This window comes from Erigeron canadensis, chromosome 4, assembly GCF_010389155.1.
Source record: "Erigeron canadensis isolate Cc75 chromosome 4, C_canadensis_v1, whole genome shotgun sequence".
NCBI classification, from domain to species: Eukaryota; Viridiplantae; Streptophyta; class Magnoliopsida; order Asterales; family Asteraceae; genus Erigeron; species Erigeron canadensis.
In genome coordinates this window covers 10,124,374-10,141,012 of record NC_057764.1, presented here as the reverse complement: position 1 = coordinate 10,141,012, position 16,639 = coordinate 10,124,374, and the positions used below count along the sequence as shown (strand labels likewise).

General features: G+C 37.7%; 1 protein-coding gene across 1 annotated transcript; it reads right to left on the bottom strand.

Moving 5' to 3' along the window:
* Window positions 1–916: 916 nt before the first annotated feature.
* LOC122595129 (microtubule-associated protein 70-5) lies at window positions 917–4,978 on the bottom strand. The gene is made up of 10 exons (XM_043767444.1): window positions 4,609–4,978; window positions 4,352–4,437; window positions 4,202–4,267; window positions 3,952–4,122; window positions 2,928–3,098; window positions 2,694–2,849; window positions 2,149–2,295; window positions 1,445–2,059; window positions 1,219–1,367; window positions 917–1,117 (listed from the first exon to the last, which is right to left on the bottom strand). Exons 1-10 carry the CDS (start codon window positions 4,703–4,705, stop codon window positions 1,096–1,098), a joined length of 1,680 nt encoding a protein of 559 aa, XP_043623379.1. The 5' UTR covers window positions 4,706–4,978; the 3' UTR covers window positions 917–1,095.
* Between the last annotated feature and the right edge of the window lie 11,661 nt (window positions 4,979–16,639).

The following is a 16,639-nucleotide window of genomic DNA, read 5'->3' as shown; positions in this document are numbered from 1 at the left end:
CATTGGGTTTAACATTCATATTTGCATTTAGAAATGGACTCCAAGTTAGAGGTTGACATTCATAAATTGGACCTACGTACAAGCAACTGCACATCTATTATGCATTTATATGTGCAAGTGTCTTAGAGATATAGAAGCAATTTCAGATGGGCAATTGCTTTCATTCTATGCAATCTTTTCAGAAGAAAAGCAATGTTCTGGTCACCTATGGAGGAGAAGAAAAATTTAAGGCATCGACTAAAGTTGGAAACCTAATCCCTGGCTCATATCAGGGTTGTGACTTGGTGCATTTTGGCCAACCTAATCTACCATTACCACTGAACAAGAGGCTTCTTCGTGCCAAGGGGTATATTCTCATGCCCCGAATGTATAAGTTTTCCTTAGAAGTTGTTGAACTTTTTGGTTACACGGAACCTCAGAAAGTTAAGATTGTTGTAACTAGGAAAAAATTAGAGTTCCTGGTCAGAAATGCCGAGGGTTTCCAAGTCAAGGAAATTAGTCCTATTTCTTCTTGGAAAAGGAATGGAGATAAAACATGGAAGCCGTGTCTAGTCACTATTAAAGAGTAGAATTTCTTTTAGTCTTGAAAGTAAAAATGTGCAATGATCCCACATCGCCCAAGCATGAGATTGGTTGGTGGTTTATAAGCCTAGGTGTTTTCTCATCCTTTGAGCTAGCTTTTGGGAGTGAGTTCTACACTTAGCTTATCTCATGATGCGAGCTTATTATGAGATGGGTTCGTATCAAAATGTTGGGGATAACATCCATAAAATGGTATGATTTTCCCAAAAATGTTTGTATATATTTCTTAATCATGATATAAATAAGTGTAATAATAATAGGATTTAGTATTTGGAAGTGTAAGCACGTGTAATTTTTTACACAACAGATAAACTAAAAAGATAATAACACAACAGATAGTAACACTCATCATAAATTAACTCACTCGGAAATGTTCAATTATTATTTACAGATCTTCCAAAACAACATGGAATATTATTTCTATGACTTGGTAAAATTATGCATACTGCAGTATAATTATCACAATAAGTTGCCAAACCCCTATGACATTCACATGTATTCTTCAGACGTTGCTCAAGTAGATGGCTTTGCAGCCCTGAAAGAAAGCCCCAGGAATGATCAATACATACATATTTTATGTTTATTTTTATTTATATTATTATTATTTTTTTGCAGTATAACGGGCATTAAAGTTACCTTTTGGAGGAGTTCAAGTTTCGATCTGGTTTCTGCTCATCGGTCTTTATGGACGTTGAGTTCTTTTCTCTTACAGCTGCTTCTCTTCTCCATTTCTTTGACTCTACTTCGAGTGCTTTCATCAAGTTTTCAACTTTCTTCATTAACACCTGACAGTTAACACACGACACATTTAGCATCAAGTTATGAATGTTGGTTTGTGCTGTAAAGCGAGAGATATTAAGACCTTGTTTTTCTCATCTTTTTCATTCAAACTGCTGTCTTTCATCTCACAACATTTCCTCAAACTAATCACCTCTTTCTGAAGCCTATCATACAGGAACCCCGAAACCAAATCATCATCTGTATAAGACCGGGTGGCTCTCCCGTCTTCGTATTCTTCATTGCCACCACTTGCTGTTTCCCTTCCCCTTATGATATTAGTTCTATCATCCTTAACTTTCTCAAGATTCATGGCACCGATCTTTTCATTGTTCTCCTTTTCATCTTTGTCGATAAACTTGCTCCTTTCTGTCCATAAACTTTTTCTCAACAAATTCTCCCCTGAAGCATATTTTCTATTAAGCATATTCATTTGTCTGGTTCCGTATTCAACATCTAATTTCTGTGAGCTTGTGGATGAGCCTCTTGGCTGTGATGTTGACCTCTTCGTTCCTTTGTTACTTGATAGGATTCCAAAATAATGATTTGACTTTTCAAATTTTGGTGATCCATAAGTTGACTGCTTTATTCCATCTTCAAGTGTCTTCAGTCTCAGCTTCACTTTTTCTTTAAGTTGTGCTTCATTCTTAGCCGTTCTCTCCGTTACGGTCAATTTCTCCTTTAACCGATGCAAGTCTGCCTGAAAATAGGATTTTCTCATAAGTGTTGTAAATCGTTCATTATGCTTATTACAGTGTAAAACTAAAATAGTTTGGAATGTGTGTGTGCCTGAAGACGCCTCCTTTCCTCCAACCATTGCTTCACTGGCATAACCTTATCGTTTTCGTCCTTCCATTCATTCGCCAATGTGGTTGCAACTCGATTGGCTGAAACGTTTGCTCTTGCCAGCTCCCTTTCTACTGTTCTTTTCTCCTCCTAATTAACATATTTTGAAATCCAGGCTGAGGTTAATTCATTATCTTACCCTATTGTTTTAGAGTAAGTTTGTGATAGTTTTATTAAAAATGCAGGTCGGACAAGTAGTGTAACGGGTCAATTTCATGTAGTTTATCCGGTTCATTTTCGTACAGGTGGTTTAACTTATTACTCGTATTATTTTTTGATGTAATAGTTAGCTTTGATTATGATTAGAAAATAAACACCAATAATATTATTTTTCAAATCTTGAAGTTTAACGATTAGAAGATTTTATGCATCGAAAGTAGTCCGGGTCAACTCAACCGATTTAGCCATTCTTCTTTTATTTGACCTGCTTGAGAAAAATTGACAACCCATATCGACCTATTCATAGTAAGAAGCAATTGTTAATTTACTTGTAGTTGATAAATCTGACGCCTGTAGTCGCGTATAGTGTTTGCAGCAGCTCCGCCTGCAAGTATAGCTTCCTCAAGTTGTTTAATGGTTTCACTTAGCTTTTCAACCTCTAAAACTTTCTGACGATTTGTTTTTTCCAGAATCTTGTTTTCATCCTGCATACGTGTGTATTAGATTGACGATCTCAGAATTAAACTAAATATTCATGCAGAGACAAGAAAAGAAATTAGTACTTGGCAGATCTCGATTTGTCGTCGAAGTCCTATATTCTGATTTTGAACCTCTTCCACAATCAATGCTCTTTCCAAAGCACTTGTTAGAATTCTCTCGGCTTCAAGCAAAGCTGCTTCTTTTGATTTAGTATGTCTCTCTAGCGTCTTTTTATCCTCTTGTAGTACTGCAATCTGGAATACAAAAGATAAGTACGGAGCATTAAGTAAACATGTAGAAAAAAGTAATTATCTATACTATCTATCTATATCTATACTATACAGGGGATGGGAATATGAGGCTGACATCTAAATTAGGTGAAAAACTTTCACATACTTTTTTTTTAAACCATAAAAATCATGGGGGCCAAATATTATTCAAAATATTAAAATATTGATATGTGAGAGAATTTTCACCCAAGTTGGGTGCATAACCCCATACTCACTTTTCTCATTTTAAAAATAATAGCTACTTATCTATAATTATTTACTTCTATACTACTATATAAAAATTATAACCCCCATGTTGAAAGATTACAAAAATGGGACATGCAAATTGATCAAAATACCCTTAATGAATTCAATTACCATCAACCTTTAATATTAAATTACCTCATTAGTCCATTATATTACTATAAAATACCTCTACTAACCCTTTAAATCAAATACCTTTAACTACAGCAATAGATGTCGCCACCACCGTCATCTTCGGCTTGCCGCCGCATTGCGCGGGTACCATGCTCGTATATTTAAATGTTAAAGCTTGTATAATATTTACATATAGACCCCTTAAAAAGTTTTATTTACACTATCCATTTAAGATTAATAATTAAATTACACTATCAATAATTTTTTTTTTTCTAAATATCTTTATTAACCCTCACACCAATTATTTTTACATCATAAGTTCATAAGTTACACCACTCAACACCGCATCTGTCAATAACAATCGCCCTACCACCACATCATCGCCGCGAGAATTATCGCCGTATTGTGCGGTTACCGTGTTAGTATGAGTTAACATATAAGCCAGTTAAATTCTACATACCTCGTTTTTATACATTTTAATATCGGCCTCTAGAGGAGCAATAATGGATTCAATTGGTACTGAATTGTCGTCCTTATGATTTGCATAAACCCTTCTAAGAGTTGCTTCCACGGCAAATTGTGCAGCCAACGCTTCTTTCTTTTCTATTACTAACTTCTTGATATCCAAATTCTACATGTATCAAAAGTTTGTGTAATTGAGACATTGATCAGCACTTGGAATGAAGCATCAAAGGAAGTTGATTATGAACCTTTTGGTCAAGGAGGTTTTCGTTGTTACTTAGCTTACTGTCCAGTTTTTCTACAAGATATCCCATCTGAAATAAACACAAGTATGTTGCAAGCAAGCATTATTCTTTTATCTTCAGCTTAACTTTCACTAAATGACATGTTTATCGTACCTCTTCTAATGATTTCTCCTTCAAGACATCAGCTGCTTTCAGGGTTTTGATTTCACTTTGAGCAAACCCCAACTCACGGTCCTTATCTGCGATTGAAAACAGAATGGGAAGAAACAAGATTAATTAACCATGCTTGCTATCTTTACTTAAGCAAGCACCTTTTCTCTATTTTCGGTAATTAAACAAAAAAAAACCCACTAGTTATTAGCAATACGTTGGGTAAAATCATAAAAAGGTAAAGTCGTAACGTAACGAACCTTTGAGCAAGCTTTGCAGCCTGTTAAGTTCTAACACAACAGGGTCAAGTTGAGATAGGAAGAGACGTTGTTGACCGAATTCATCAACTCTCGCCATTTTTTGTTTGCTTTGTACCTGGTTGGTTTTCTCAGAAATCCAAGGGAGAGATGTTATTGTAATTATAAAGTTCAGTTAGTTGGCAATATGGGGTTTTAAAGAAAAAAGAGTCCATTTTTGTAAGGAAGATAGATTAGTTTGTGGTTTGTCCATGTTTGAAGCAAAGGGCATGAAAGGAACACAGCATGAAAGCCGGCCAGCAAGGCCGGCAACTCATCCTCATTTCCCTCTCTTCTGATAGTTACCGATTCCAATTCAGCACATCCATTTGTTTCATTTTCGCAAATTTCATAATTATCTTCTAAAAATAACATTTTCTCGGGATATGGTTGCTTTTTGTCATTGGGTTAGTAAGCAAATTTTATTCATTGGTTGTATGTTAAAATAGGGTAATGATATATATGTCTAAAAATAGACATAACAACATGCCTAATACACATGATATCACTCATTCTTTTTTTTAATCTACATCTTTAATCATGCCACATGTCAACCTTAAATTTTTAGGCATATCTTTAAGCATATTATTTAGGCATATCAATCATTTTCCATTAATAAATATATATAGGGTGAGGATCCTGGAAGAAGGGGTGTTAAGGACAGAAGGGAGAGAAGGTCCTATTGACCAATCAGAACGCGACATGTGTCTAAGTTAAAAAAAAAAGCGCGATGGCAATTTCGTAAATAACTTAAAGTTTTGTGAAGGTTGGCCAACTTCAACTCTTAGTTGGTTGGGTCAGCTTGAGTTGGGTCAGCTTGGGTTGGATCAGCTTAGTTTGGGTTAGCTTGATCAGGTTGGGTCAGCTTATGTCTGGGTGAGTTTGGCTCAGCTTGGGGTCTGGTGAGGTTAGGTCAGCTTGGGTCAGCTTGGGGTTGGGTCTGGGTCAATTTGGGTCAGCTTGGGTTTAGGTCAGGTTATGTCAGCTTGGGGTTGGGTCTGGGTCAGTTTGGGTCAGCTTGGGGTCCGGTCAGTTTAGGTCAACTTCGGGTTGGGTCAGTTTGGGGTCTAGGTCAGGGTTGGGTCAGCTTGACACACAATCTACACAAATGTAGATTATGGGTTTTGGGTCAGCTTGGGTTCTGCGTTGGGTCAGCTTGGGTTCTGGGTTGGGTCAGCTTGGGTTCTGGGTTGGATCAGCTTGGGTTAGCTTGGGGTCTGTTCAGGATGGGTCAGCTTGGGATTGGGTTAGCTTGACACAATTTACACATAATCTACACAAATGTAGATTAATCTACACAAATGTAGATTATGGGTTTTGGGTCAACTTAGGTTCTGGGTCAGCTTAGGTCAGGTTGGGTCAGCATGGGGTCTGGTCAGGTTGGTTCAGCTTGGCACAATTTACACATAATCTACACAAATGTAGATTATGGGTTTTGGGTCAGCTTGGGTCACGTTGGGTCAGCTTCGGGTCTGTGTCAGGTTGCATCAGCTTGGGTTCTGGGTCAGGTTGGGGTCTGGTCAGGTTGGGTCAGGTTGGGGTTAGGTTAGCTTGACACAATTTACACATAATCTACATAAATGTAGATTATGGGTTTTAGGTCAGCTTGGGTCACGTTGGGTCAGTTTTGGGTCTGTGTCAGGTTGAATCAGCTTGGGTTCTGGGTTAGGTTGGGTTGGGTCAGCTTGGGGTTGGGTTGGGTTAGCTTGGGGTTGACTAAGCTGACCGACCAAGCTAACCCGGAACCTGGGCTGACCAAACTGACCCAAGCTGACCCAGAACCCAGGCTGACCAAAAGTTTAATTTATTTACAAAAATGCCACTGCGCAATTTTTTTTAAAAAACGACGTGTCACACTCTGATTGGATAATATAACCTTGTCTCCCTTCTCTCCTTAACACACCTTCTTATTTGATTTCTCTCCTATATATATATATATATATGCATATTTCTCATCTCTTTTTTTTTTCGATAAAAAGGCCATCACCCCTTGTTAAACATTTATAGTTGAAAATATAAACAGGCGATGGTTGAATACCATTTTGACTATACACAATTCGCACCGAGTGCTACAATGAAGACCCAATAAACCACCAGTTACAAATAAGCAAAAATTATAAAGATAAAACGCGTAAGTATTATGGACTAAAGACCAAGATATCTTCCAATTTTTAAGAGCTTCTACCACACGAACAGTCTTTTTAAAACAATACATGAGCAACTTCAAACGAATGAGCTCCATAATCTCATCTCATCATATAACTGAGCAACATGCCGCTTCTTATTATTGAATAATCTCACATTTCTTTCTCTCCAAATGAAATAAGTAGCAGCTCTCAACAAAAGTTTAGATACAATACATGTAACTACACGACTCCTTCCATATGCACAATAAGATTGCAAAATAGCGTCTCAATCACACGAAATAAAATCAACATTCGCTTTAGAACACACACCCTTCCAAACCTCCCTCGAGTAGTTGCACCAAAAAAATAGGTGATCATGAGAATGAGGTTGCGATTGACAGAATGCGCATGTAATAGCCACAGTAGATGAAGCATGAATGTCCCAATCACCTAAAACATCTTGTGTCTTCAGTTTTATGTTGCGCACTAGCCACAAATGAAAAACATGTTTTGCTATACCATGAGCAAACCAAACGAGATCATACCATGGAACACGGTTAGCTCTCGGCCTTAGATCCTCCCAAACAGTAGCCACAGAAAACTCCATGACCACACCATTACAATCCTTCCAACAAAGGAGATCAGGTTTATTTAGAGCAATATCTGGCACATTCAAATTCGGAAATTTATCAAACCAATCACCAACCACAACCATGAATCATTATCACAAATATCCGAAAGCTTTGCATTTAAAGAAATTCCAGCTGTCGGAATATCTCTAGGAGAGATAGAACTACTTAGCAGACTGAATGAACACTATTTTATCATGCCAAGAGAAAGTAGAATTACCATTACCAACAGTGAACCAAAAGAAAGGACGTACCAAATACCTAACTTGCAAAAGTTTCCTCCATGACCATGACATATTACCACGACATGACACCTCCCAAAAACTTTGACCTCTCAATTAAAATCATTCAGTTTATGGATTCTAAGCCCTCCCTCTTCTTTAGGCAAACAAACCAAATCCTGACTTACCACGCTTTAATTAATTTGGCACCACAAGAAACCTCTTAAAGTACGCTCAATATCTAGAATCACCTTTGAAGGGAGAACAAAGACGGATGACCAACAAACATGCAATGAAGACAAAACTGATTGAATCAACTCTACCCCCGAATGATAGAAACATTGTCTTCCAATTAGAAACCAAAGGAATACCCAACTACTTAACAAGAAGTTTACCTTTTTCAAACGGTAAGATACTCAAGATAGAACTTTTCACATGATCCGGAACATTACAAAAATAAACAGTGCTTTTAGGCATACTTGGCGCAAAGCAACGGAACACCCAAATACTTAACAAGAAGTTTACCTTTTTCAAACGGTAAGATACTCAAGATAGCACTTTTCACATGATTCAGAACATTACAAAAATAAACAGTGCTTTTAGGCATACTCGGTGCAAGACCTCAAACATTCTTGAACTCCTGAAGCGCATTCTTTATCAACTTTGCAAACTCAACAACTCCATGTAAGAATATAAAATGATCATCTGCAAAACACATATTAACAATATCAAGCTTAGCGCGATTACGTTGAAACTTGAAAACACTTGAATCCGCCAACCTACGCTTAATAATAAGCGTTAGAACCTCCATAACTAGAGTAACTAAGTATGGAGAAAGCGGATCTCCTTGCCTCAAACCACGTTTCCCATGAAAGAAACCATGCAAATTACCATTGATACAAACTGAAAAAGATGTAGTTGTAACACATTCCATGATCCAAGCAATCATCTTAGTATGAAACCCGAAGCGAACCAACACCTTTTTCGAAAACCTCCAATCAACTGTGTCGTATGCCTTTTGAATGTCAACTTTAAAAGCACAACGAGTCAGACCTCTGTGTACATGATATGTGCATAAGTAAAATATTATCAAAAATCCTTTTACCCGGAACAAAAGCTGATTGATTCTCGCTAATCAAACCACCAAGATGCCCTTTAATCCGATTTGTAAAAATCTTAGTAATAATTTGAACAAAACATTGCAAAGTGCTATAGGCCGAATATCCGTAACCTTTGATGGATAAGGCACCTTAGGAAGAAGCAATATAATAGTATGATTGAGTTCTTTAAGCAGATTACCACTATGGCAAAATTCCCGAATTGCCTCAACAATGCTACCCTAACAATCTCCCAAGAACTTTTTATAAATGTTGGTGAGAAACCATCAGGCTCAGGAGCTTTATCATCACCCATAGAAAACATAGCCGTTTTAACCACTTTATTCGTTACATCAACAACCATATCATTTGCTTGATCCGACGAAAGGCGTTTAGTGAACAAATTAGTAGTGATCAAAGATGAAACCACCCCTGCCTTACCCAAGAAAGCCTTATAATGATCAACAAATGCACAAGAAACATTCTCACCATCAATTGTAAAATCATCAAAACCGGTTAACACTTCAATTCGACTTCTAGTAGCTCATGCTTTGACAACTTTATGAAAATAAGCCGAATTAGAGTCACTAACCTTCAACAAATTAATTTTAGACTTTTGCTTAAGAAAACGTTCTTCCTCAAGCACAGCTTCATTATACGCACATAAATAAGCAACCTCCTCTTCCCTCAAAACAGGATTTGAAGGGTCCTTATCAATCTCCTTTTGCGTTTCATCAAGTTCATGCCTCAACTGAGCCACATTGGAATGTAGATTACCCTAATTAAAAAGAAGTTTCCGTAATGTTTTTTTTACCATCGTCAACTTCTTGACAATTTGATACATATGAAAGCCATCAATTTGTTCACTCCAAGTATTTGCAACAACCTGTTTAAAATTGACATCATGCAAAAGAAGGTTAGCAAATTTTGAACCCAAAGGAATCCTTAGAATAGTAGGGGCGTAATCCGATATTCTATAGGGCTGAAAAACGGCATTTGCACCCCTGAGTTCATCAATTAAAAGCCAAATATGCCATAACATGGTCAAGTTTTTTCAAAATACCACTGTTTCCCTTCGGCTTTTGATTCCAGGTAAAATGCAAACCAAAATTATTCACATCTGAAACTTCAATAACACCAACACACTCTTTAAATTCAAGCATGGCAATATCAATAATAGAAGAACCTACATTCTTATCACCAAGGTTCAAAGGAGCATTAAAATCACCTAGCAAACACCAAGGCCGATCATGAACAAATGCTTTATGCATCAAGAAAGACTGCCACAATGCCCTTCTATCAATGTATTTATTATGTGCATAAATTGAAAGAACAAAACAACATCTTCTTAATTGACTTACAAAAAAATTGCGTGTGCACTACCTGATTTGATCGACTTAATACCATAAGATCAATAGGCACCAGATTCCAACCAAGTAAATTTCGTGAGCCCTTAGAGCACTATGTAGCATTCGAACACCAATCCCAAGACCAAACACTTTCTTACACATCCCATCCAATTTTGAAATAGAGACATGAGACTCCAAAATAGCACAAACAACAAGTTTAATGTCACCAATGACATTGCCAACCTCGTTTTGCTTAAGGGCAAGGTTCATACCTCAAATATTCCATGAGGTGATATTATACATTAAAACTGTCGTCACTAGGAGTGCTTGCCCCCATATTTTTCATACCACCCAGAATGTTTGAATTTTCTCCGAAGATATCATTGATTTCCTCATTATCAATATTCTCAGCTACATACAGTCACAATGATCCACTTTATTCTTATCTAACTCATCCACCTCAGCATCATTGTCTGCTAATACTGAATAAGGATTATTAGTAGAAACATTTACCTTAAAAGAGCTCGCTCCAACAGATGGTTTGATAGACAGCTTACGTGGAACAACATCATTAACCTTTGGCTGTGGGTGAAAAACAGGTTGCTTCTTTCTATATTCAAAAATAGGTTTCTCCTGTTAACACCACCCCCTGGCTTCCCATTATTCAGACCAGCTTTCTCTGATACGAAATTGCCCCTAAGTTATCCTGAACTCAGCTCAGACCGAGTCACCCTGGACTCAGCTCAGGCCATGATGATATTTCCCTCGATGGCACACTTTGGGAAGATGATTATCTGCCCCCTAGGATTCACCTTACTTAAGTGGGAAGACTGAAATGTTGGGGGAAGTTTGAAGATCAGCTCGCAAATTCATCCAATCTGGGTCAGCTTGGAAAAAGAGTTAGCTTGGGACGCTCAGTCTGGGTCAGCTTGGGCAGAGTCAACTTGGAGCAGAATTAGCTTGGTGTTTTCAAACACTTATCTGTTTTGATGCTTTCAATAATCAGGTCAAGTCATGTGATTAACACATGTGTGTGGCTATTCTAGATGGTTCTGAATAAGGATAAGAATTCAGTTTCATGTTTTTGTATTGTTGTGGTGACACCTGATCGTGGGAGAAGAAGAATACAAGTGGGGACCAGAGAGAGAACCTTCCACTACCCCACAGCTGTAGATTGTGCTCTCCATTCCTATTGGTTCATTAATAAAAACCTTCTACTAGTTGTCTAGGTAGAATATTCCTTGTATCTTGTATTCCTCTATAAATAGAGGTTGTCTTTCATTGTAAAAAGATCAGAGTGTGTTTATGAAAAGTTTGATGGAGGTGAATTCTATTCATTTGAAAATCTTCTTTACCTTTATGGATCTTTGATCTTGGTGGTTTGAAGTGGTCCCTTTATCAGTAATCTTGGTGGCTTTGCCTTTATAGATTATTGTGGTGAGATCTCAAAATCTTCATTACTTTTGTCTGTATTTGTGGTGGCTCAGCCTTTATCAAATATAGTGGTGGTTTTGGAGTGTTTCTTGTATTTGATTTTGGTGGTTCAGTGCTTTACGAGTCAAGTATTAGATTCTTATCTATCCTTGTTTCTTTGTTCTTGTTTCAGTTTATTTCCACTGTTTCATTACTGCTGTATTATTTGTTCTTATAGTCAGCTTGGGTGTGTTTTGTTATAAAATCCAGAAAAATCCTACAAAAATAGTTTTTAATTCCGTTGTGCTTCTGTTTTGTGAATTGACTTAGTCTGACTCTGAGTATTTCTCCTAAAATTCACATCAGATTGGTATTAGAGACAGGTTCAAAAAAAGGTTTCTTAATCTTTTTGTCCTTGGGGTTGTGTTGTTTGACAGTTGTTCTGAGTTTTCTTTGTTAAAGTATGGCTTATAGAAGAAATATGACTTTGGAAGAAGCTTATAATCTTAGAAGGGATAGACAGATCGAAGCTCTCCAGGAACAGCTTGGAAAGGCTGTTAATCTGTTAGAAGGTGGTGGTGTGAGGTTAAATAGAGATGATGTTGCTATTAGTGAAAGGGGTTTCGGTTCCCAAGACCTTAGTCATGGATCTGATAGTACTCCTAGATCTTCTAGCGAGTCTGATACTTCCAGTCAGCCTTGGAGGAGGCATAGGAGGCATAACGTTGATGTTAAAGATATTAAGGTAGACGCACCAGATTTTGTTGGTTCTTCAAACCCATAAGATTACTTTGAATGGGTTCAGATTATGGACAGAATTATGGAAATTAAGGGGTATGACGATAGAAAGGGTTTCAAGGTTGCTGTTATGAAGCTGAGTAAGTATGCATCAGCTTGGTATGAAAACATGAAGGGTGAAAGAGAGTATAAGGGTAAAAGCAAAGTCAAGACCTAGTCCAAGCTGAATAAGGTTATGCAGAAGTGGTTTGTTCCCCAAGCTTATAAGCAAGAGTTGTATACTCATATGAACAGCTTGAAACAAGGTAGTAAAGAGGTTATGGAGTCCCTAATGTAATTAGACCTTTTCTTACTGAATTCGCTGATGTATTTCCAGGGGAATTACCTGTTTGCCACCTATTAGAGGGATTGAGCATCAGATTGACCTGATCCCAGGGTCAATTCTTCCTAATAAAGCTGCTTATAGATGCTCTCCTAATGAGGCTAATGAGTTACAAAAGCAAGTAGATGAGCTGATTGCTAAAGGCTCTGTCCGAGCTAGCATGAGTCCTTGTTCTGTTCCAGCTTTATTGGTGCCAAAGAAAGATGGTTCTATGCGTATGTATGTTGATAGCAGGGCCATCAATAACATCACTATCAAGTATAGATATGCTTGATGAGTTACATGGATCTAGTGTATTTTCAAAGATAGATTTGAGAAGTGGCTACCATCAGATCAGAATGAAGGAAGGAGATGAGTGGAAAACAACCTTTAAGATTAAAGGTGGGCTGTTTGAATGGCTTGTCATGCCATTTGGACTATCTAATGCACCCAACACTTTCATGAGATTAATGAATGAAGTATTGAGGCCTCTTATTGGCAAGTTTGTGGTTGTATATTTTGATGATATCCTGGTTTATTCTCAATCTGAGAAGGAACACCTGGAACATTTGAAAGCTGTGTTTGAGCTGTTAAGAAAACAGCAACTCTATGGCAAGTTAGAGAAATGTAATTTTTTGGGTAATAGTGTTGTATTTTTGGGCTATGTGGTTTCTATGGAGAGCATTTCTATGGATCCATCCAAGGTTGAAGCAATTAGATCCTTGCCCATTCCTTCTTCTATTACTGAAGTTAGAAGTTTTCATGGCTTAGTCTCATTTTATAGAAGGTTTATTAGAGATTTCTCTACAGTTGTTGCTCCTATAACTGACTGTCTAAAGAACGGGGTGTTCAGTTGGCCTAAGTTAGCTCAGGCTGCTTTTGAATCTTTAAAGGAGAAGCTGAGTTCAGCTCTTGTCCTTTCTTTGCCTAATTTTGATTCACTCTTTGAACTTGAATGTGATGCTAGTGGTGTTGGCATTAGAGCTATGTTAATACAAGATAGAAAACCAGTTGCTTACTTTAGTGAAAAGCTGAATGGATCCAAGCTGAATTATAGTACTTATGACAAGGAGTTTTTTGCGATTATTCGAGTTGTTGATCATTGGTCTCACTACTTAAAACATAAGCAGTTTGTTTTGTATTCTGATTATGAAGCTCTTAAGTACATTAATGGGTAGCACAAACTGAATCAAAGGCATGCTAAATGGGTTGAATTTCTGCAGATGTATTCTTTTGCCTTCAAGCATAAGACTGGTTCTTCTAATGTTGTTGCTGATGCTCTTTCGAGAAGACATTATATGCTATCTATTTTGGAGTCCAGGGTTCTTGGATTCTCATTTATCAAAGAATTATATGAAACTGATCCAGATTTTGGCTCTGTTATTTGTTCATCTCCAAACGAAGCTAAAGGGCCTTATGTTATTCAAGATGGATTTCTGTTCAAGAATGGTAAGCTGTGTATTCCAAAGGGCTCTATTAGAGATTTGTTGATTAGAGAAGCACATGGAGGGGGCTTGGCTGGTCATTTTGGCATTACTAAAACTATGGAAATTCTGGGTGAACATTTTCATTGGCCTTCTTTGGTAAAAGACGTACAAGATATAGTCAAGAGATGTTCTACTTGTCAGCAAGCTAAGTCTACTTTTCACAAGGGTTTGTATACCCCTCTTCCAGTTCCTAATCAGCCTTGGGAAGATCTGAGTATGGATTTTATTGTTGCTCTACCTAGGACTCAACGTGGCAAAGATTCTATTATGGTGGTGGTTGATAGATTCTCAAACATGGCCCATTTCATTCCTTGCCACACTACTAATGATGCCATCAAAGTAGCAGCTTTATTCTTTCAAGAGATAGTGCGACTTCATGGAATTCCAAAACCTATTGTCTCAGATAGAGATGTAAAGTTTTTGAGTTATCTTGTAAGACATTGTGGAAGCTGATGGGTACTAAGCTGTTATTTAGCACTTCTCATCATCCCCAAACTGATGGTCAGACTGAAGTAACAAACAGAACCATTGGGATGCTACTGAGAACACTAGTGAAAAAGACTTTGAAGGATTGGGATCTGAAACTTTCTCAAGCTAAGTTTGCTTTCAATCGAGCTCCTAATTATTCTACTGGAAAATCTCCTTTTGAAATCTGTTATGGCCTGAATCCTCTAACACCCATAGACATGATTCTCTTTTCTATTGAGCCAAAAGTTTGTGTTGAAGCTGAAAGCAGGGCTAAGGAGATAAAGAAACTCCATGAACAAGTCAAAGCCAAAATTGAGAAGGTGAATGCTGATTACAAGGCCAAGGCAAAGAAGAATAGAAGACAACCTACTTTTGCACCAGGAGATCTGGTTTGGATCCACCCCAGAAAGGAAAGATTCCCTTCAAAGAGAAAGAGCAAGTTGATGCCTAGAGCTGGAGGTCCATTCAAGGTGTTGAAAAGATGTGGAGAAAGTGCCTACAAAGTGAAGCTACTTGGAGATACCTCAGTCTGAAGTACATTTAATGTTGGTGATCTGATACCATACCTGGAGGATGATTATCTTGAGGACTTGAGGACAAGTCCAAATTTAGAGGGGAAGGATGATACGAAATTGCCCCTAAGTTGTCCTAAACTCAGCTCAGACCGAGTCAGCCTGGACTCAGCTTAGGCCATGATGATATTTCCCTCGATGGCACACTTTGGGAAGATGATTGGTGATCCTATCTGCCCCCTAGGATTCACCTTACTTAAGTGGGAAGATTGAAATGTTGGGGGAAGTTTGAAGATCAGCTTGCAAATTCATCCAATCTGGGTCAGCTTGGAAAAAGAGTTAGCTTGGGACGCCCAGTCTGGGTCAGCTTGGGCAGAGTCAACTTGGAGCAAAATTAGCTTGGTGTTTTCAAACACTTATCTGTTTTGATGCTTTCAATAATCAGGTCAAGTCATGTGATTAACACGTGTGTGTGGCTATTCTAGATGGTTCTGAATAAGGATACGAATTCAGTTTCATGTTTTTGTATTGTTGTGGTGACACCTGATCGTGGGAGAAGAAGAATACAAGTGGGGACCAGAGAGAGAACCTTCCACTACCCCACAGCTGTAGATTGTGCTCTCCATTCCTATTGGTTCATTAATAAAAACCTTCTACTAGTTGTCTAGGGTAGAATATTCCTTGTATCTTGTATTTCCTCTATAAATAGAGGTTGTCTTTCATTGTAAAAAGATCAGAGTGTGTTTATGAAAAGTTTGATGGAGGTGAATTCTATTCATTTGAAAATCTTCTTTACCTTTATGGATCTTTGATCTTGGTGGTTTAAAGTGGTCCCTTTATCAGTAATCTTGGTGGCTTTGCCTTTATAGATTATTGTGGTGAGATCTCAAAATCTTTATTACTTTTGTCTGTATTTGTGGTGGCTCAGCCTTTATCAAATATAGTGGTGGTTTTGGAGTGTTTCTTGTATTTGATTCTAGTGGTTCAGTGCTTTACGAGTCAAGTATTAGATTCTTATCTATCCTTGTTTCTTTGTTCTTGTTTCAGTTTATTTCCACTGTTTCATTACTGCTGTATTATTTGTTCTTATAGTCAGCTTGGGCGTGTTTTGTTATAAAATCCAGAAAAATCCTACAAAATTGTTTTTAATTCCACTGTACTTGTGTTTTGTGAGTTGACTCAGTCTGAATAGGCCTGCTAATATGCCCAAAGTCCCTGCCGCAATATGATGAGAGGCTATTCCTTCCGGAACAAAAGGCTGATTACGACCCCTTTGATGAAAGGTAAGCGCTTTGGCTACCTACCTATAATATAAAGATCCTTCACTGCACACTTTAGATATCTGTTTCCATCCACGAGTATTTCGCCTAAAATTCACATCATTCTTCTTTCCCCTTCTGTTCTTGACATCAATGAAACCCTCATCATCTGACTTCTTTTTATCCACTCTAACTTGTTCCGGAAAGATCTCATTCCCGTGGACAAAAACCTTGCAATGCGAACAATGAGGTGGCTTTCACTCATATTCAATAGTAATTTCCTTCTTAGTAAAGCCCTCACCATTCACGTTAGGGATAGCTACAATTAACGCATC

What these genes read in the sequence shown, in the direction of transcription:
- LOC122595129 (XM_043767444.1), bottom strand. Translation starts at nt 4,705, where the DNA reads ATGGCGAGAGTTGATGAATTCGGTCAACAACGTCTCTTCCTATCTCAA. An exon ending in AGGAGAAATCATTAGAAGAG is followed by an intron (nt 4,268 to 4,351) that starts GTACGATAAACA and finishes TGTTTATTTCAG; the next exon opens with ATGGGATATCTTGTAGAAAA. An exon ending in AGGAAAGGAGGCGTCTTCAG is followed by an intron (nt 2,060 to 2,148) that starts GCACACACACAT and finishes TCCTATTTTCAG; the next exon opens with GCAGACTTGCATCGGTTAAA.